At 54.5% G+C, this 21,631-nt stretch overlaps 1 protein-coding gene across 1 annotated transcript in view; it reads left to right on the top strand.

Annotated features, from left to right (window-relative positions):
- NECTIN1 (nectin cell adhesion molecule 1) overlaps nt 1-21,631 on the top strand; it is a 72,524-nt gene that overhangs the window by 36,707 nt on the left and 14,186 nt on the right. Inside the window, exons 2-5 of the mRNA XM_061146071.1 lie at nt 18,071-18,421; nt 18,939-19,241; nt 19,645-19,762; nt 21,340-21,491. Of these exons, the coding sequence (XP_061002054.1) occupies nt 18,071-18,421; nt 18,939-19,241; nt 19,645-19,762; nt 21,340-21,491 (924 nt within the window). The remainder of the gene's footprint in view (nt 1-18,070; nt 18,422-18,938; nt 19,242-19,644; nt 19,763-21,339; nt 21,492-21,631) is intronic.

The following is a 21,631-nucleotide window of genomic DNA, read 5'->3' as shown; positions in this document are numbered from 1 at the left end:
TGCTCATCTTGGGGACTGAGCTGGGCCCCCCAGCACCCCCCTCCAGACGCCTGCTCTGGAAGGGACATGAAGAGTCTGCCCATTTTTCATTAGCACCTGCTGCCCACTTCTTGGGCTTCAGGGCAGAGAATAACCCAGAGTGGGTGGGGCTCAGCTGGGGGTGGTGCAGGACACATGGGAGGAGCAGGGATGAAAAAAGGGAAGAAAAAGAAAAACTCTACGTTTCTGGGGCCTTGGGAAAAGCAGAAGTCAGCACTCTCCTCTCTGGGCCCGAGGCTGGGGAGACCCCACCACCACCCCAGGATGGCTGTGAAGATTGAGATTATATATGTCAATGCCTGACACATCACAGGTGCTTAATTAATGGTGACCAGCATTAGCCCTTTGCAGGCCTGGTCCTCCCAGCCCCACAGCCACAGAGGCAATGGGGGAAGAGGTGGCCACCAGCCTTTCACAGGTAGGGAGTCCCAGGGACAGAAAGAGGAAGCTCCACAGTCAGAGATCAGACTGGAAGTCAAGTTTCTTAGCTCCCGGACTGGGAGGAAAAGAGTGCAGGGGAAGAATGAGTTTGAGGTGCCTAGAATTATCCCTTTGGCCAGAGCTGCCCTGGGCCTAGCCGGCCCTGTGGTCTGGATAGCAGTGGGATTAGGGGGCTCAGCCTCACCCAGAGCCTGGAGGACAGGGGATGGCATCTGCCCTCCCAGCCCCATCACCATGGCTGCCAACAGGCAAGGGTCCCAAGCGTCACGTGCACCCTCACCCATGATTCTGGGCCTCAGTATATGTGTGCTGGCCACTAGCCACTTCATGCAGCGGGGAGAAGGAGGCCACGAGCAGCCGGTGTAGTGGTGAGGAGCCTCTGGAGCCAGACTGCCACACCAAACAGGCTTCACCCACCATGTGACCTTGGGCAGGTTACTTGACCTCTCTGTTTCCTCATCTCTAAGAGATAATAATGGTATGGAGCTCCCGGAGTTGTTGTGAGGATTAAGTGAGTTAATATCTGTAAACATTCAGACCTGGGCCTGGCACAGACAGGTAATATACATGTGTTACCTGATCTTGCCATTGGCAGGACCCTGGCAGGAAACGTCATACTTTCATCCTTTCGGTCCTCAGGAGGTGGGGATCACACGGGACCCCAGGCTTCAGCTGCTAAGGGGAGGGGCTCACTCTTGGGGAGGTAGCAGGTAGGGGGCAACACACTTCCCAGACTTAGTGGAACATGGGGGCCTGCGCCTCCCCCATGCGCATACATGCTCCCTCCGGGGGCCCCTGCTGGACTTTCAGGGACCATGCCTGGCAGAGCGGTGAGCAGGGTGAAGAGGGCATGGGAATGGGAAGGAGAGGGAGGGAGGGGAAGGAGAGGGAGGGAGGGGAAGGGAAGGGAGGCAGGTGGCCACAGAGGCTGGGCTGCATCCTTGCAGCCGGGCACTGTGCCCTGCCGCCTACGTGCTCGGTCTCTCCATTAGGCAGGACGAGAAGCAGGTCCCGGCATGCCAGCCCCTACCCAGCGACTCCTGAAACCCCAACAAGTCTGAGCTGGAAGTGGGACTGGGCGAGGTTCCTGATAGATTCATGTTGGGCAGAGGGATGGCGGGGAAGAGAGGTGGGGAGAATGGGAAAGAAGACCCCCACACACACTCGAAACTCTGGCCTTGCCAGTGGCAGGGGAGAGCGCGCAGGGCTGGAGGGGCGGCAATGACAGGGCTTGGGGCTTTGTCCTCCCGCCTCTCGAGTCCCCTCTCACCCCACCTGCCCACTAGGGTGGAGAGAGGACAGGCTATGACAATGGCAGGGACCTGTCCTCTCAGCATTTTGCCAAGAAGGGGGAGATGATTTCAGTGCGGCCAGGAAAAGGAGCTAAAGAGAAGGGCAAGGGAGGGCAGATGGCAGCCCGGTGTGGGAGCACTGCAGGGCAGGCAGGAGGGATCCCAGGACCCTGGGGCCACAGAGGTCGTTTTACACAGAGGCCCTCACTCCATCCTTACTCCAGCCGAAGGGGTACATGTGCTTACGCCCATTTTATGGGTGAGAGAGGCTGGGCTTCGGGAAGGTTGTGGGACGCGATTATAGGTCCCTATGCTAGTGATCGATGATGCTGAAATTGCAGTGGGAAAAATTGGGTAACATGTACCACCCCTTTCAGCCTCCTGAGTGCTGGGGAAAGGACAACCCAGGCACTGGGTGTATCCACAAGGTCCTGGGCTGTGGGGTGGCATGGGGAGAAAACAGAATGAGCCACCAGTCAGACACAGACCCACCCCATAGGGAGGCCTTCAAGCTCAGCTGGCCTCTCCCTGAAACTCGATTGTCAGGACCCTTAGAAGAGCCCCCTTTCTTTGGCCGCCCCAAGGGGGAACTATTGGGTAGGAAGAAAGCCATGAGCCATGACTGCCTGCCTTCCCGGACGCCGCAGAGCTGAGGCTGAGTTCAGACCTGAGGTTAGATTCACATGTAGGATTCTGCTTCATTCTGTGGTTAAAACCAGGAAGAGGTTAGCACGCGTGTTAGGGTCGTGACCCAGGTCTTGTGGTCTAGGTTGGCACAGATGTGGAGACTTGGCTGGGGCTGGTATTGGGGTTCACGTTGGTGGTTGAGGAGGATGCTATTCTGGGTTAACCCTGAGGTGGGTACGGTCAATTTGGGGTTTCACAGCTAAGGGGTGTTATCAGAGACGCTGAGGAACCAGCACCGACGGCTTACGTTTGAAGGAGAAATGGTTACTTTCACTTGAGCCTTGGACTGGGGAGAGGAGCAGTGCTGAGGGTGGTGGCTGAACCAGAGCAGGTTGAGTGTAGGGGTATGAAAAAGGGAGGGTGTCTGGATGTAATGGAAGGACCTTTAAAAGACTCTCCCTTCCCTTTGCCCAAAGCCTGGGAGCAGATCTTATAGGCTGGCAGGAAAGTCTCTTGGAGGGGTGAAGACAGTCCTGAACCAAGACGTGTGAAGAGAGAGGCTGATCTGCTGAAGTCTGGGGCCAGGTTGAGGCAACCAAACATCCAGGAATGATTATCCAGGGAGGGGCCCTCCTGCTGCACCCAAGACTCTTTCCCTGAACCCGAGTCCAGGTTCAGAGGAGGCCCCATCTGAACACCCTATTCCATCCCCTGCCCCACGGTCTGCAGAAAGTGTCCTAGGAGCCTGTCTCAGTCCTTATACCATGTGTGAAGTGAGGGGGCCCAGCCGAGACCCAGCCCCTCCTGCCCTGCCTGGGAATGTTATGTCTGAGCTAAACCTCGGGCTGCAATGCGGCCACAGGATCATTCATTTGGTCCGGACCAGTACTTCCTACCCATAGATAAAATAGCAGGTTTGGTGGTGCCTGCAGCAGCCACCCTTCCCTTCTCAGGCCCCTTTTCCTTCTTAAGGCTCATCAGAAGCAGGTGGAGGGGAAGAGGTTGCCCTGGGCCCTAATTTCTGACCCTCACGCCTTGTCCAAGAGTCCAGGGTCACCACTGTGTCTTGGCTACAAAACGTCTTCCTAAAGGCTGCTGCATTTCAGCGCTAGAGACAGTTGAGATCCAGGACTTCCTGCGGAGCAGGGTCAAGAGCCCATCTTCCCCCACCCCCACCCCAGCATCCTTCCCGGGACCCTCACTGCTGCACGGGCAGGGTGAGGCCAGCGCAGTCCTGCCCCCTTGTTGGGCATGTGGCCCTGGCGTACATGGCCTCCTGAGTCGCAGGGCCACCGCCTCCTCACTGTCCCATGAGCAGCAGTGCCCCAAGCCCCACCCTGCAGCCTGGACGGGTGAACCCTCTCACACCAGCCCTAGAGTCCCTCCCAGCAGGAAGAATTCTGACCCTAAAGCCTTCCCTAGGAGGAGCCCCCAGGGGCGGGAGCTGGGGAGTGGGGTAGGACTCAGAGCTGCCCGCCCACGTGGAGGAGCCTGGGGTGTGGACAGAGATGGTAGGAGCCACAAATGCCAGCCCAGGGTGGGACGGGCACAAGGGCTGGTGCTGGAGGGTCTAAATGCCACAGGGAGGGGTGGTGAGAGTGTGTATGCGTGTGTGTGTGTGTGTGTGTACGTAAGTGTGTACACGAGCTCATCTCCTGAGGCCTCGAGGCTGAACAACCTGCATGGCAGCCCTCAGGCCGCCTGCGTTAAAAGGAAAGACAGAGGCGAGCCAGGCCTGGGGTGAGAAGAGCAAACAGCAAAACGTAATGACTTTAATATGAAAGAATTTGCCACTAATTAAGCACAAACACTCCACTAATGCAGAGAACACATGTTGTGGATTTCACTTAAGCAGGAACCAAATGAGGTGAAAATCCTTCCGAAATGATAGCAGTTTACCAGCCGAAGGAGGATGCTGCCGACCACGTTCCTTCTCTTAGAAACACAGCCCTCTCGTCTTTGTGGCCTCTCTGCAGCACGTGTCCCCCTGTCTGCATCTCTTTCCCCAGCTCTCCCTTCCCCATGCTTTCCTGTCCTCTTAGGACTGCGTGCCCCTCCGTCACCTGTGTTCTGACAGCAAACAGCAGTCGGATCCAAACTCCCTGGGCCTCTGGTTCTCTCCACCTATGCCCTGCCCCCCAAACATGTACCTTGTCTCCAGACTGGAGCCTGAAGTCCTCTGCCCGGACAGATGCGGACACATCCCCTCCAGAGTGCCCCCAGGCCTGTGCCCACCCCACCTCCTCGCCCAGGTAGCTCTGCCCTGAACATCCACCCCACATTCCAGCACCCCTGCCTGAGCTCCATGCCCCTTCCCCTCGGCGAGTGGTCCTAACTGGAGGCAGGTTTGCCCCCCAGGGAACACTTGGCAATGTGTCACACCTGAGGGTGGCTGCTACTGCATGGAGCAGGTAGAGGCTAGTGACGCTGCTAAATGCCCTCACGGTGCACAGGACAGCCCGCACCACCAGGGATTATCAGCCCCCGAGTGTCAGCAGTGCCAAGGGGAGTGGTCTTACCACGACAGGGACTCATTCAGGATCACGGGGTGGGCTGGTAGAGCTAGGATGCAAACCAGCCTATCCGACTCCTCCGTGCTCTTCTCCCCAAGACCACAATACTAACAATAATACAACCATTCGTGTAGTATAACTATGCCACGCACTGTGCTAAGGGCTGATGTGAACTATTTAATTTTCAAATACATCCCAGGAGACAGTCCTATATGCTTCCCCCCCTTTTTTTAATTTTTATTTTATTTATTTATGGGTTATTTATTTTTTTGCTGCACTGGGTCTTCTTAGTTGCCCTGCGACGTGTGGGATCTTAGTTCCTCAATCAGGAATCGAACCTACAGTCACTGCAATGGAAGGCAGATTCTTAACCACTGGACCCCCAGGGAAGTCCTGAGTTTATGTGTGAGAAAACTGAAGCACAGAGATGTTGATGCAACTTGCTCAGTCACCCAGCAAATAGGAGCAGATAGAAGCCTGGGTCTATCTGAGTCCAAAGTCAGTGCTCATGGATGAATGAACTACTTATATCAGTCTGTTCAGTTCAGCCGCTCAGTCGTGTCCGACTCTTTGCGACCCCATGAATCTCAGCACGCCAGGCCTCCCTGTGCATCACCAACTCCCGGAGTTTACTCAAACTCAAGTTCATCGAGTCGGCGATGCCATCCAGCCATCTCATCCTCTGTCGTCCCCTTCCCCTCCTGCCCCCAATCCCTACCAACATCAGGGTCTTTTCCAATGAGTCAACTCTTCCCATGAGGTGGCCAAAGTATTGGAGTTTCAGCTTCAGCATCAGTCCTTCCAGTGAACACCCAGGACTGATCTCCTTTAGCATGGACTGGTTGGAACCCCTTGCAGTCCAAGGGACTCTCAAGAGTCTTCTCCAACACCACAGTTCAAAAGCATCAATTTTTCGGCGCTCAGCTTTCTTCACACATCCAACTCTCTTCCAACTCTCACATCCATACATGACCACTGGAAAAACCATAGCCTTGACCAGACGGATCTTTGTTTGCAAAGTAATGTCTCTGCTTTTTAATATGCTATCTAGGTTGGTCATAACTTTCCTTCCAAGGAGTAAGCGTCTTTTAATGTTATGGCTGCAGTCACCATCTGCACTGATTTTGGAGCCCAAAAAATAAAGTCTGACACTGTTTCCACTGTCTCCCCATCCATTTCCCATGAGGTAATGGGACCAGATGTCATGATCTTAGTTTTCTGAATGTTAAGCTTTAAGCCAACTTTTTCACTCTCCTCTTTCACTTTCATCAAGAGGCTTTTTAGTTCCTCTTCACTTTCTGCCATAAGGGTGGTGTCATCTGCATATCTGAGGTTATTGATATTTCTCCCAGCAATCCTGATTCCAGTTTGTGCTTCCTCCAGACAAGCGTTTCTCATGATGTACTCTGCATATAAGTTAAATAAGCAGGGTGACAATATACAGCCTTGACGTACTCCTTTTCCTATTTGGAACCAATCTGTTGTTCCATGTCCAGTTCTAACTGTTGCTTCCTGACCTGCATACAGGTTTCTCAAGAGGCATGTCAGGTGGTGTGGTATTCCCATCTCCCTCAGAATTTTCCACAGTTTATTGTGATCCACACAGTCGAAGGCTTTGGCGTAGTCAATAAAGCAGAAATAGATGTTTTTCTGGAACTCTCTTGCTTTTTCGATGATCCAGCGGATATTGGCAATTTGATCTCTGGTTCCTCTGCCTTTTCTAAAACCAGCTTGAACATCTGGAAGTTCTCGGTTCACGTATTGCTGAAGCCTGGCTTGGAGAATTTTGAGCATTACTTTACTAGCGTGTGAGATGAGTGCAATTGTGTGGTAGTTTGAGCATTCTTTGGGATTGCCTTTCTTAGGGATTGGAATGAAAACAGACCTTTTCCAGTCTTGTGGCCACTGCTGAGTTTTCCAAATTTGCTGGCATATTGAGTGCAGCACTTTCACAGCATCATCTCTCAGGATTTGAAATAGCTCAACTGGAATTCCATCACATCCACTAGCTTTTTTCATAGTGATGCTTTCTAAGGCCCACTTGACTTCACATTCCAGAATGTCTGGCTCTAGGTGAACTACTTATATACTCCACCCCCATATCCTCTTAACCCCTCCCCTATCAGTCTCCCCAACCCTGACCTTTTAGAATGAACCTTCCCTGAAGCTGGCACTATAAACCCACCTGACTACCTTCCCTCCCCGCACAGGCCCAGCCCCCAGCCATTGGAGCAGGCAGCTGCCTGGAGCTGGAAGGGGCTTCTGCAGAGCTAAGCAGAGCTGGGCCCTGGGGTGGTCTGACAGGCCCCTCCCAGTAAGAGGCAGACCAAGAGACCTCTACTTCTATACAGGTGGTGACCATTGGCACAGAGCTCAAGGGCTGACCCAATGCATCTGTCACCCCTGAGCTTTTAGAAGGTTCTCCTTGGGACGTCTGGGGATTCTCCCTGTGTTTTCTCGCAGCCCCCAGCTTCTCCCACCCCCACACTAGCCTTCCAAGGAGGCTGCTGCCTACACGTCCCAAGATGTGTCAAAAACACACACTTGCTGAGGGGAATCCAGGCTGCCACGTGTCTGCTGGGAGACATGTCGTCTGCAGCAACTGGGGTGGAGAGAGCTGGTGTCAGCCGCAGAGAAGGGACCTGTCCGAATGACAGCCTGAGAGCCAGGTGGTTCCAGGTCCTTGGAGCCTGAAAAAGCCTGGCCAGGTGGGGACAAATCCAGACTGTGGAGGAGGTGGTGTGAAGCTGGGGAGCGTGCCGGCTTAGCAGGGCTGGGACCTGGGGAGCAGGGCCTCGGGGCCTCAGGGCCACAGCTCACTGGGGTGAGAAGAATATCTTTCACCTTATGGTCTGGAGTGAGGAAGGAAGTGGGGCTGGGTGCTAGGAACTGGGGCAGAGGACAGAGGGAAGAATCTGGAAGTGGCAAGCAGGGAGCAAGCAGAGGACGTGGGGCTGGGAGACCTATGAGAGGTCAGGCAGACCTGCACCCTTTAGGGTGTGGCTTCCTGGTTGCCTCTAGAAGGAAGAGATTCACACCCTCGCCTGCTTTCTTTCCAGGCAGATGGGAGGCCTCACCTTCTGCCTCTGTCCTCTGGCCCTAACTGGCCACACCAAACTGTGTCCTCCCATACAGGCCCCACCCCTCAACCAGAGTAGAATTTGCAGGAAGCCGCAGTCAGACCTGAGAAACTGCGAAGCCTGGCCCAGGACCCCATCTGGCTCACAGTCTTCTCCAGCAACCCCTTGAGGCCCCTTATGCTTTCTAGACCCCAGGCACAGGGCTGAAGTCCTGGTCTTTCCACTCAGTAGGGGAAATGCCATGACCGGTGAAAGCTGAGATCCTAGGGCCCTCAGGGTGCAGGAACACCTCACTCATGGGATCCGGGGGAGAAAGCTTCCGCAGAAGTCATGGCTAAGGGCTTTCAGGAAGGATGAAGAGGTGTGGGCAGGTAGAAGGGCGTGTGTTTTGTTTGTTTTTTATTTATTTGACTGCATCATGTCTTAGTTGCACATAACATTATCTTTAGTTGTGGCATAAAAACTCTTGGGTTTCCCTGATAGCTCAGTTGGTAAAGAATCCTTTTGCAATGCTGGAGACCCCAGCTCACCTCCAGGAAGATTCACTGGAGAAGGGACAGACTACCCACTCCAGTATTCTTGGGCTTCCCTTGTGGCTCAGCTGGTAAAGAATCTGTCCGCAATGCAGGAGACCTGGGTTCGATCCCTGGGTTGGAAAGATCTCCTGGAGAAGAGGAAAGGCTACCCACTCCAGTATTCTGGCCTGGAGAATTCCATGGACTGTAGTCCATGGGGTTACAAAGAGTCAGACACGACTGAGTGACTTCCACTTTCACTTTTGAAAACTCTTAGTTGAGGCATGTGGGATCTAGTTCCCTGGCCAGGGATCAAACCCCGGGCCCCCTGCCTTGGGAGCGGGGAGTCTTAGCCACTGGACCACCAGGGAAGTCCCTAGGGCAAGTGTTTAACAGAGGGAAGAACATGGCAGGGAACTGGTGGTCTTGTCCTATGTGATGGGATAGAAAGAGCAGGAGGAGGCTGCTGGAAACTGAATGCCCAGGATGAGATCCAAAGCCCAAAAGGACTTTGGACTTGATCCTCAGGACTGCAGGAAGCCATGGAAGGATTTTAAATCATGATTTTATGTTTTAAAGGGGCAAGCCTGGAGGCAGGTATATATCTTTGTCACAGTAGTACAGTAGGCAGAAGTGAGAGATGACTGTGGCCTGCCCCAGGGGCAAGGCCTGGGGAGAAGGGGTCAAGGCACCTGGGATGAGATAGCAGGTGCTAGGTTCAAAGGAAAGGGGTTGGGGTTTACTTAACTGGGATTTCCCAGCCCAGGAATGTTGAGAAAATAAGGAAGTGAGACTCTGCTGGAGGTGGAGGGGCAGGGAAGGGGCTGAGCTGGGGGGAGGAGACTTAGAAGTCTAGATTAGGGCCAGAGGGGATGGAGAACAAAGATGAAATCAAAGGCATTTAGGAGCCAGTATCGGCTGTGCTTGGTGATTACGTGTCCCTGGAAGAGCCCTGTGCACCCCAGCTCTGCTGTTGCGCAGCCTGGATGTTCCTGGCTTGCCGCTTAATCCGGGAGGTCTTCCTGGAGGAGCTGGGCAGTATACAGAGGTAGAGCAACTGCCTGGTAGAGAAGTTCCAGAGGCTGATCCAAGGCCAAGTGCAGAGCTGGGGCAGAGAGAGAGCTGGACAGGTGACATCCAAAGTCGAGTCATCCAGGGTCAGGGGGTCCAACTCTTATTTTACAGAAAAGGAAACTAAAGTCAGAAAAGCAAACTGCCCTACCTAAGGCCATACAGAAAAAAAGGGCCAAGTAATGGGGGCCAGAGCCCGCCTCTCCCAATCTCCAGTAGGAGCCCTCTCTTCCCACCACCTGGTCAGAGAAGAGGTGGCAGGTACACGATGAGCAGAAGAGACAGGACCGAGAGGTGGACCCTGGAGGCTGGCGATGGAGGGAGGGAGCAGAACCAAGAGAGGCTCCTGTTCCCGGGATGCTGAGGGGAGTCAGCAGCCACCCGGGACCAGCCTGCCCTGGGCTTTGGGGATGGGCAGCCAGCATGAATCAGCCTGTAGGAGAGCCGTCCAGGCGTCCCTGGCCACTTGCTCCTCAGTGGGAGAAGGCAAAGGCTCACTCCCAGGCTCATCCCCGTCCCCCAACCCGTCCTGCTGGCTTTCAGGGAGAGATGGGACTTGCCGGAGCAGCCCCCACCACCACCAATCCCCCGGGGCTTTCAGACTGCCAGAGCGCAGGGCTGGCCAGGCCTGCCTGGAAGATCCTGGGCTCCCACTCCGGCTCCTTCTGGGCTTTTCCCAGGCTGCCGCGCCCCCTCCTCTCCCACGCACTGTGCTGATCCGCCCAAGGCGCCGGGCGCCATCCACAGCCCATCATTAGACAGCCCCGTGTGGGGAGTTGGGGGTGGGGGTGCATCAACCAAGAGGAAAACATCGGCAGTTTCTGTGACCCCAAATGAGGGCGGAGGCGCCTGGATTTGGACAGCAGCAATTAGCCGCCGACTGTGGGATCATGGGAAGTTATCACCTCTGCTGGCAAGGTGGATGTGGAGGGAACTCAAGGACCCAGGACAGCCTGGGGCCACCCCAGGAGGCACTGCTCCCAGAGAGAAGCCCACCAGGCAAAGGCCGTGTGCTGCAGGAGGCAAGGGACGCCTTCATGCTGAGCTAACAGGGGCGCCACGGGGCAGACTCAGGCCCTCACGCCCCCGGACCAGGTGAGGGGTGCTAGGGGTTGCAGGTACAAGAGCTGGGCCAGCTTCTGCTTCTCTGTTTTCCTTGCCAAGCCCTCTGCCCTCGTCACCCTGGACCCCATCCTGGACGTAGCAGGGAGGCTGGAGGCTGGAGGTGTAGCCTGGGCTCTTGGAAAGTTCCCGAACCAACAGGGAAACATGCCCGGGGCATAGATACGAGATAGGACAAGTTCAAAGGACTTCAGTGAGAGCCTTGCTCATGCGGGTTCCTGCTGACAGAAACGACTGGGTCCAGGTGACACTGATTGGCAAGACTTTCCCAAAGAAGATGACCCCAGAATGGGGCTTGCTTTCACATCTCTCCTTCTGCCTCACCAGCCTGTTCCCCAGGAGGCTAGGTCATGACACCAGAAAGAGAAGAGCCAGCCAGCCAGCCCTAGGAGCTGACATTTGGAGAATGTAGCAGGGCTGGGAGGAGGGGACCTATAACCTTTAGGTCACTGTGCTGACTCAGCAAGGTTTCATCTGGCGGCCACAGTGAGTGAGTCATCCCCACTTACCACTTAGCTGGTTTCTCCCCGGATGTCCTGTTCCTTTCTGTCAGTTCCAGGGCAGGAAGCAAGGGAGCATCCCTGGAAAGCCCTGGAGATGGATCCAAAAGGATGCCGGTTTCAGAGAGGCCTTGTTGGGAAGCCCAGCGTCTCCAACCCAGACCTGCCACTTCTGCCCACCCGACTGAGGGCACCAGGGCAGAGTCTCCGGAAAGGAGTGGGGCACAGAAGAAGACGTAGCCCATGTCCAAATTCTCTGAATGCCCCATCCCCGGCCTTCACCCACCACATGGGCCCAGTCCCACCTGCTCAGCTAGGGAGAAGAGGGGTCTGAGGTTTCAAAGGTTAGGAGGAGAAACTGATCCAGGTGGTGTGGGGAGAAGAGCGCCCCCCCTCCCCCGCCCCCAGCACACACAAACACACACATACACACACACTCTGAGACACACCCAACTGCGTGGGAACCTGTGGCCCCAGCCTTGGATTAGCTCAATGGCAGGCAGGGCAGGGCCTTGGGGAGCAGGTTTTTCGGCCACAACTGAGGAGCCTTTGTGTTTTGTTGCTGAGCTGGGGCTTTTGCAGGTCCATGACGTCTCGGAGGCCGGCCCAACGCCTGTCTTCTTGGCTCAGCACTTCTGAGAAGCCGTGAGGGAGGCCCAAACTGCCCAACCTCAGCCCCAGTGGGGAAACTGAGGCACGGGTGCAGACCTGGATCCCAGACCCTAGAGCTCATAGGATGGCCAGGGACAAAATAAGCTGTGCTCAAGGTCAGGAAAAGCAATGGACTCATTCTTTGATATCCCCTGGATGCAAGAACCCCTCTGCCAAGGACACAGCACTCTTCCCTCTCACTCCCCACCTCCCTGGCTTTTTCCTGCTCTGCACATAGCAGCCCCCTGCAGGTGCCCCCAACCTGGGTTCCTAAAAGTCCCTGTTCCTGACCGAGCACCTGACACGCAGTCAATGGACTCCATCCCTGCCCCCAGTCCCTTGACCTACCTGTCCACCAAGCCCAGTGTAGGCTAGCCCGCAGGCCCTGTGATTGCAGGACTGTAACTGGTGTTTCTGTGTCAATGGAGACACTGAGGTTACATTCCAGGAGGAACACCACCCAGAATGAGATCCTGGGGAGTTAGCTTGAGAACCTGGGTATATTTTTATGGCAGAGTGGCAAGAGCACTGGGCTGGGTGCTACTGTTCTGTATCCCCGAGCAAGTGACCCAACCACTCTGGACCTTCACTCCTTTGTAAAATGATGCATTGCCTGGTCCTTTGAGCTCCACCGTGGTACCTTTTTGGTGGTCCTGATTCCCACATCTGGGGCACCCTCTGCTTCTCATGTACACACTACTATCTTTAAAACAGATAACCAACAAGGACCTACTGTATAGCACAGGGAACACTATTCAATGTTAGGTGGCAGTCTGGATGGAAGGGGAATCAGGGGAAGAATGGATACATGTATATGTATGGCTGAATCCCTTCACTGTTCACCAGAAACTATCACAACATTGTTAATCGGCTGCATCCCAACACAAAATAAAAAGTTCATAGAAGAAAAGAGGGAGCCTGTGGGGAAGAAGAGATAGTGCCTTCTGCCCACCAGACAGCTGATGGAACAGCCCTAGTTGTTAAGGGAACCAGAGAGAGTCTGTAGGGTACTCGGCCATGACACGATCAGCTAAACCCAAAGCCAAACCTGGCTCCTTCCCTCTCCCACAAGGGGACTGTGGTCTGTTTAGAGACAGTGGGGATACAATAGAAAACATGCTAAACACACATGTCAGGAAACAGAAAAGGGTGCAGACTCAAGTAATATGCAGTTGGGCAATAGAATAGAGGTGTCAGCTGAGTAAGAGGTGATGAGTGTCCAGAAGGGCTTCCTGGAAGAGGGGAACTAGGAGCACCCCCACCATGCCTAGTACTGGTAGGTGCCCAATAAGCATTTGTTGAGTGAAGTTCCAGGAAGGGAGGCCTCCTTCTTCATAAATGAGAAATGATGATGATGGTGATGATGATGATTGTGATGGTGATGAAACCCAGAGAAGGCTTCCGACCCACCTCTTCTGCACAGAGAAGGGCCCTGTTCCTGGGCCGCACCCCCATCTAGCCCTTTCTCCTCCTTTTTGGTGGTGCCTGCAGCTACCAGAGTTGCTGGGGTGGGGTGTGCCCCCCTCTCTGAAAAACCTCCCAGTCCACCCAATCTAAAGAACGAGGGACATTCTATCCCACCTGGATCCCGCAGATGGGAGGTGGGGGGAGATTGGGTTCTAAGTCCCTGAGCCTGGAGTGGGGGGAAGGTAAGGGAGGGTCTTCAACCCTTATCAGTCTTCCCACCCCCTCCCAATTTCACCTCTGGGATCCTTGTTCTCAGTGACCCCAAACCCCAAACTCCAAGGGTTCCCTTATGCCCTACCCGACCCTGCTAACAACAGCAGTTCTAGGTACTTTCACTGAAAGCATTTTTACTGCAAACACTTGGCCACATGATGAATTGGCTATGAGGCAATTTTGCCATGAAAGATGAAATAACTGGTTGACAGTTTGGTTTCATCTGGTTGAGGTGCTTTTCTTCTAGTTAGTGATATTACTGATGGCTTTATTAAGCTGACAGAAGATGACAGTTTGCCCTAAGAGTTGGTTTTATATTTTTAAACACACTACATTGGAGGAGAAAGAGGCCAAGGGCCTCCAAGGTACAGAGTTGAGCCTGCATTTCCCATAAAACTTTTTTGAGTCTATCAACAGACATGAGGCAATGTGCTAAGAACACACTACAGTGTGGAGGCTTTCCCAGTGCAACTCAAGGGTCAATTACAAACACGCACCCTAATGTTTGGAAACTGATACCTCTCTCAATAAAGGAAGAAACTTCAGTAAAAAACGAAAAAGCTCAATGCCAGCTGAGGAGACGAATCAACAAGCAAAGAAAAAACAAGTATAAAATACTGTGAATGAAAGACTTGGTAGGCAAGTGCTTACTGCTTAGACAAGGACAACCCACAAAACAAAATCAGTTCTCTGCACAGTATTGCCATGCATTCACACACACCTTCTCTGGTGGCTCAGTGGTAAAGAACCCACCTGCCAATGCAGGAGACATGGGTTCGATCCCTGGAGAAGGAAATGGCAACCCACTCTAGTATTCTTGCCTAGGAAATCCCATGGACAGAAGAGCCTGTCCATGAGGGCGCAAAAGAGTCAGACACAACTTAGCAACTAAACAACAACAATTTTGTTTCTCCTGTTTCACTACATCCTTTTTAATGTCCCTCTTCTTTTTTATTATTTTATCTTTTTCGGCAAAATTGCCTTAAGGACAATTAGTTACACAGCAAAAATGTGGCAAAGATGCTTAAGGTGCAAATAGCGGACAAAGCTAACAGTGGGCCGTGGGCAGAGAGGCCCAGGTCGGGATGCCCCTGCCTGTTCCTTGGAAGTCCTCCCACCTGCCTGTCTGCTCATCACGGGGCAGAGGAGCAGGGGCCCAGGCCACCCACTTAGTGCCCAGTGAGCGGGCACTCAGGCACCTTCCTCATTGCCCCGCCCGCCGTGGGGTTGCTTCTGGGGGGGTCACACGGGACGGGAGGCAGCAGCCTCATCCCAAAACACATGCAAGGCGGGCAGGGCCAGCTCAGCCTAGTGAGGCGATAATGGGTGAGAGGCAGCGCCCCTGGGGCACCGGAGCCCCTTGCAGCGTCCTCCCTGCCCCACGCCCCAGCCGCTGTCCGCCTTCCCCGCTGCTGGCACTCCACAGGGTGAGGTCACTGCTGAAGATGTGAAAAATGAATGTCAATCTGTGCTCCAGGCACTGAGCACCACCTGTCCCCACACCCCAGTAGGTGAAAGGAGATGGGGTCGCTGCAGGCTTGGTGGGCTGTGTCCTACTGTAGGTCCCACCACCGTGCCCTGGCACCAATCCCAAGGTGGATCCTGGTGTCTACACCCGTCCTACCACTGCCATCCCCACCCCGCCCCCACCCCCCACCCCCCAGTGGCCCGAGCCCTCCCAACTGGCTTTTCCTGTTCCTGGCTTTGTGTGGTGAAAGTTCCCCAATTATACCCACATTATCTCAGCTGCTGGGCAGCCTCCAGCAGACTTGAGGAGCGGAGGCTTGGGGGTGGGGGAGGGAGCACCCACTTACTCTGCTGGGAGGGCCTAGGGCTTAGGTCCTCGCCAAATGGCCAGCCAGCAGGAGAACTGGGCTGACTGGCCCACTGACCTCACTGTGGGACGGTGTCTGGGGTGGGGCACAGCTGGGCTGGGCTGTGGTTCAGAGAAATCAGACAGTGGAGGCCAGAAAGGACCAAGGAGATGCTGAAGTCCAGTCTGCTCCCTCCCAGGGGAGGAGAATAGGGCTCAGAAAGGGGAAGTGACCTGCCGAGGTGCCAAGGCGAGCTCTAGATGGAGCCGGGCTAGAAGCCAGCACCCCTGACCTGCTGCTCAGTGCCACCTCCATGATTCCCCCACCACCCACAGTGTTCTCTGTCGGGGACAAGTCAGAAGCCCAGAGACCGGCCAAAGGGAAGGCTGGAGGGATGGGGTGGCGCTACCCCAGGTGGACCTTGAAGGGCTGTGTGGATGTGACCGGATGCAGAGGAGGCGAGCATAGGGAAGCTTTCAGAATGTGGCAAGGGCCTGGCTTCGAGGGCCAAAGATATGTTTATTCAGCAGGCATGTCCTGAGTGCCAGCTGTGTGCCAAACATGGGGATGCCATTCTGACCTAGAGAGACCTGGCTGGTACCTTCTTAGGGGAGGTGTGAAGGACAGCATACTTCACTGACCATAGTCTTAGGAGCCTTCAGAGGAATATGCTCTGCTCCCGCCTCCATCATGCAGAGGCAAGTGTAGCCCCGAGTTCCCACTCTGGAAAGCAGACTCCCTTGGGGGCCCATTTAAGCCATCCCCTGCCTCGGGGTCAGTCCAGGGCCTGATGTTGATCTTAACTGATGGTGCTCAATAAAGTGAGTGAAATAAGAAAGCAAGGATGGCTGATGACAGAACTCAGGAGTGAGCCCACTGGAGGGCATGGCAGGCCCAGGTAGAGCCAAGTTCAGAGTTAGGGAAAAACTCAGACAAAAGCCATTTGAGAGGGAATAAAGCAAAATCAGCAGGGAGACTAGAGGGTGTTCATTCATTCACTTGATGCCACCGATCACTCCATGCCACTGATCACTCCGTCCTGCCTGCAAGTCTCTCGTCTCCATCTTCCATTGCCATCTGTCTGGCCACAAATGTTGACTGAGCACCTACTATGACCAGAGGCTGGGCCCGGCACCGGGGATACAGGGATGGAAAAGACTCAGAGGCTGCTCTGAGGAGCTCATCATCTGGCAGAGGAGAAGCCAGAGGTGTGAACAACCACATTCCCAGGCAGAAAAGAGCCACAATAGGGTGAGAGGATCGGGGAAGCTTCCCAAAGGAGGTGGCCTGAATCGGATAGCCATAGGTGGAAAAGGGCCTAGGCCTTCTAGGGAACCACAGGAACAGGAGTCTAGACGTGTAGCATCAGGCATTCCCTGGGGGCCCAGTGGTTAGGACTCTGTGTTCTCACTGCCAAGGGCCCCAGTTTGATCTCACAAGTCTCACTGTGTGGGCCCCCTCCCCCCAAAATTAGATGTGTAGCTTCTACAGTTCTGTGCTCCTTGGAGGCTGGGACTGAATCACTTATTGACGTGACTCCAGTGCTGATAACAGACTCAAAAAGTGGCACAAAAACGGGAAGGAGGGAGGAAGGAGACACAGAAACGTGGCCTATTCCTCGGAACGGTCCAGTCGGATTTGGTCGGAAGGCCTCGTGTACAGAGTGATGTGGACAGAAAGGCAGGGTCCAGATGATGAGGACGTCAAACGCCAAGTTATGACAGCCAGACGTGACTGTGAAGGCGAACGTGAGCCAGAGAGGCTGAGCCTCATGCAGTGCCTGCATCTCTCAGCCTGGTTGGGTAGGGGGGCTGAGCCAGTGCACTCCAGGGCCCAGGCACTCAGCCCTTTGCGGGGAGAAGACAGTGGGTGTGGCCTTACTGATGGGGCCCCCGGGAATCCCCTAGCGCTTCCTGCCTCCTGACACGTCCTCATCCATCATACCATTTGGTTCTCTTAGCAACCTGTGAGCTAGAGAGGACTGGATTATCCACCCCATTTATCAGATGAGGGAGCCGAGGCCCAGAAAGGTGAAGAAGCTGGTGGCTCCTCAGCTGGGTCTCTGCCCAAAAAGCAGCACATTCAACCCTCATCAAAAATAAGGGTGCAGAGGGATATTTACTGCCATAGAGCAGCATCACTTATCACTAGGTGAAAGTACAGCTTAAGGAATAGTGTGTACAGTATGACTCTGATTTCGTTTTAAAAAAAAAACACATGGTTACCAAGATATATGGAGAAGAATGTAAAAGAGGTTGTGCGTGCATGCTAAGTCACTTTAGTCATATCTGACTCTGCAACACTATGGACTATAGCCTGCCAGGCTTCTCTGTCTATGGGATTCTCCAGGCAAGCATACTGGAGTGGGTTGCCATGCTCTTCTCCAGGGGATCTTCCCGACCCAGGATCTAGCCCGAATCTCTTCTGTCTCCTGCATTGACAGGTGGGTTCTTTTACCACTAGTGCCACCTGAAAAGCCCGAACAAAAGGTTACTTCCCATCAGGTGATGGGAAGTGATAGGTCTGTGTGGTGGAATCATGGGTTGTCATTTTCTTCTCAGTATTTTTCAATATCCCCCACAGTGCTTCTAAAAACAGGCAATTATGATTTTTATTGTCAGAATTTTTTAAATATGACTGCTGGAAAATAAAAGACCAGCACACAGGGAATCGGGGTAGGGGCTTTGGCTGATCCTGACCACCCTCCGCCCTCTCTCTCTACCAGGAGCCCACACACAGATGGTCCAGGTGAACGACTCCATGTATGGTTTCATCGGCACGGACGTGGTGCTTCACTGCAGCTTTGCCAACCCGCTGCCGGGCGTGAAGATCACCCAGGTCACATGGCAGAAGGCCACCAATGGCTCCAAGCAGAACGTGGCCATCTACAACCCAGCCATGGGCGTCTCGGTGCTGGCCCCCTACCGCGAGCGTGTGGAGTTCCTGCGGCCCTCCTTCACAGATGGTACCATCCGCCTCTCCCGCCTAGAGCTGAAGGATGAGGGCGTCTACATCTGCGAGTTTGCCACCTTCCCTGCGGGCAACCGAGAGAGCCAGCTCAATCTCACTGTGATGGGTAAGCTGACCTAACCGCGCCTCTCTGCTTGGGCACAGCCTGGGGGCTGGGCCATCTTCAGTGGATGCAGAGGTTCTCCTTGGGTCGGCATGCTCCCAAGCTCTGGATGTGGCACTTTCAGTCCCTTCTCTCCACACTGTCCCCATTCACTAGGGATGGGGGCTGGCCTTAGCTGTGAGCAGAGCTGAGGATCAGTATTCAGGTTGGAGCCCCACTGTGGGGCACTTTCCAGGTGGCCAGGAAGCAGGAAGACACCATGGTAAGAGAGCCTGCCGAGACTCCAGGAAGACTTGCGCTAGACAAAAGCTCATACAAAGAACAGAGCAGGAAGACCATGGGTGAGACCCAAGGAGGTCCCTGTTAGAAGTGCTGGGAGGGGCCTTGGTGAAGCACAGCTGAGTGGCAAGGATGCCCAGGGCGACCTGAAGCAAGGCCTGACAGGTGCCTGCCCTCCCGGCCTGTGTGTCCTTGATGAGGCAGGAGAGCCAGACCCATGGAGCTCTCTTGTTCCCGGCAGCCAAACCCACCAATTGGATAGAGGGCACCCACACAGTGCTTCGAGCCAGGAAGGGGCAAGATGACAAGGTCCTGGTGGCCACCTGCACGTCAGCCAATGGGAAACCTCCCAGTGTGGTGTCCTGGGAAACGCGGCTGAAGGGCGAGGCGGAATACCAGGAGATCCGGAACCCCAACGGCACGGTGACCGTCATCAGCCGCTACCGCCTGGTGCCCAGCCGGGAAGCCCACCGGCAGTCCCTGGCCTGCATAGTCAACTACCACATGGACCGCTTCCGGGAAAGCCTCACCCTCGACGTGCAGTGTGAGCGCGGCAGGGCGTTGGGGGCGGGGCCTCCGGGCGGGGCGGGGCGCGTACTGTCCCCTCCCACCACTCACACTCTCACCAGCTCTCCCTCCGCCGCCTCTTCGCTCGCTGGCTTGTGCTTCCTTTTTCCTCTTACGCTTCCTCCTCCCTTTCTGGAGGCACTCTGTCCTCTCTTCCCCCCTTCTCCCTTTGTCCACCATCTCCCGCCCCGGCCTTGTTCCCTGCTGCTCCTACTCTGAGGGCCTGCGACCTCCCAACCCTGTCACTCCTCCCCCTCTTCTGGCTTTTTCCTTGTCTTTTCCCCATCTGAGGCTCATCACCCTCTGAGGCTCCCCCCTCCACGCCCGAAGTCCTGCTCTCCCGACCTCACCCTTTCCACACATCGCCCCTTGTCTCACAGACGAGCCCGAGGTGACCATTGAGGGGTTTGATGGCAACTGGTACCTGCAGCGGATGGATGTGAAGCTCACGTGCAAAGCCGATGCCAACCCCCCAGCCACTGAGTACCACTGGACCACGTAAGTGCTGCGGGGCTGGCTGGTCGCCTTGCAAGGAACCTTGCTGCACCCACTCCACCTCCAGGAGCCTTGGACAGGAAGGAAATGAAGGTCTAGATTCAGGTTTCTCAGTGAGGAGAAAGGCCATGACAGACACACACACAGGCACCCTCCCATGTTTGACTGCATTGGGGTCAGCAGAACAAACCATTCTGCCAGGGGGGCTTCCCTCGTGATCTGCCTCCTTTCTGCTCCCTAATCAAAAACGTTGTCATTCTCCTTTGGTGATTCAGTCTGAGTCACTCCCATCCCAGCCCCCAGTATTTATTTTTATCAAGGTGTCCCCAGGGAGGTTGGCTTTCTGGAGCATCTCAGATCTCTCTCTGTTCCTTTTCCTTCTCTCCAGCACCCTCAGATTCTCAGGGAGAGGCAGCAGTCAGCCCAGAATGCCTGTGTTCATGGAGTGCTTGCCCCAAGGCCAATCCCGTTCTTGGCTTCGTGGTTTTTGGGCTTAAACCTCTCAGGGTCTAGTCTCCCCCTCCAGCCAGCTGTGACAGCCTGAGCCAAGGTTCTTCCCAGAGAACAGCTGGATGGAACACACAGAAGGAGAGGGGCATGGGGAAGCCAAGAAGTAGGTTGACTTGGGTGGCCAGAGAGGATGGCTGCCCAGACTGTGTCTGCATTCTTTTTCCAAGAAGTGGAGGGCACTGGCACACCCTTGCTGTTTATTACCATCCACTTCCTGGGACCAGGAGTGGCTCTGAAGGTGTGAATGGGCAGGGCCTCCCTGCCAGTTTCAGTTCTGGGTCCAACAGTTTTGTGGCACTGAGGATCAAGAGGAAGGAAAAAGGTCTTCTGGGTCCAGGAAACTTCTGGAACTCTCTCGGCATAAAAAAGACTTGTGACATGCCCAGCAAGGAAAGGAGATGGTGAAATGGAACACAGTTCCTAAACACGGGTCATATCTCATTACCCAAGTAGCTTGTTACAATTCTAGGCCAGGACCCCAGCTTTAGTAGATTTGAGGTTATTGTTGTTTAGTCGCTAAGTCATGTCCAACTCCCCACAACTCCATGAACTGTAGCCCACCAGGTTCCTCTGTCCATGGGATTTCCTAGGCAAAAGTACTGGAGTGGGTTGCCATTTCCTACCCCAGATTCAGTGTTAGGACTCTAGATTATTAACCAACTGCCTAGGGAACCAAGAACTAACTACCAAGAGCCAGTGTAGTAAAAAGAGCACTGTGCTGAGAGTCCAAAGATCTGGTAAGATCCCCAGTTGTCAGTTTCTAGCTATGTTTCCTTGGCCTTGAACCTGGTTTCTCCTACGTAGTATCTCTTAGATACTGTAGGGCCAGTATCTACCTGTACCATCTGCATTTCAGTGCTGTGATGAGCAAATGTGAGACACCGAATAATGTAAAACTGCCACATGCAAGAGATTACTGTTGCTTTTATTGTTTTTACTCCTTCCAAGACAGATGCTGCCTATTAACTCAGCCAAAGGGCTGATGGTGTTGGAGTCAGGAGGATGACACAGGGGTAGCTTCGTGGGGCTAGAGAATCATAACCCTCTGCCTTGTCTCCCAACCCTTGCAGGCAGAATGGCTCCCTCCCCAAGGGCGTGGAGGCCCAGAACAGAACTCTTTTCTTCAGGGGACCCATCAACTACAGCCTGGCAGGAACCTATGTCTGTGAGGCCACCAACCCCATCGGCACCCGCTCAGGCCAGGTGGAGGTCAATATCACAGGTAGGAAGTTGCACTCCTCCCTGCCTCTCCCCACCCCCTGCTTCCTCCACTGCCAGTGTCCCCCACCTTAGGGCTGGGTCATCAGAGGCAGTTTGCTTCTCCTGTTCCTGCTTCTCTGGTTCTCCTTTGAGCTGTGGCCA

The sequence above is a fragment of the Dama dama genome, chromosome 1, assembly GCF_033118175.1.
Source record: "Dama dama isolate Ldn47 chromosome 1, ASM3311817v1, whole genome shotgun sequence".
NCBI classification, from domain to species: domain Eukaryota; kingdom Metazoa; phylum Chordata; class Mammalia; order Artiodactyla; family Cervidae; genus Dama; species Dama dama.
The sequence above is the reverse complement of the archived record's forward strand: the minus strand, read 5'-3'. Positions and strand labels throughout refer to the sequence as shown.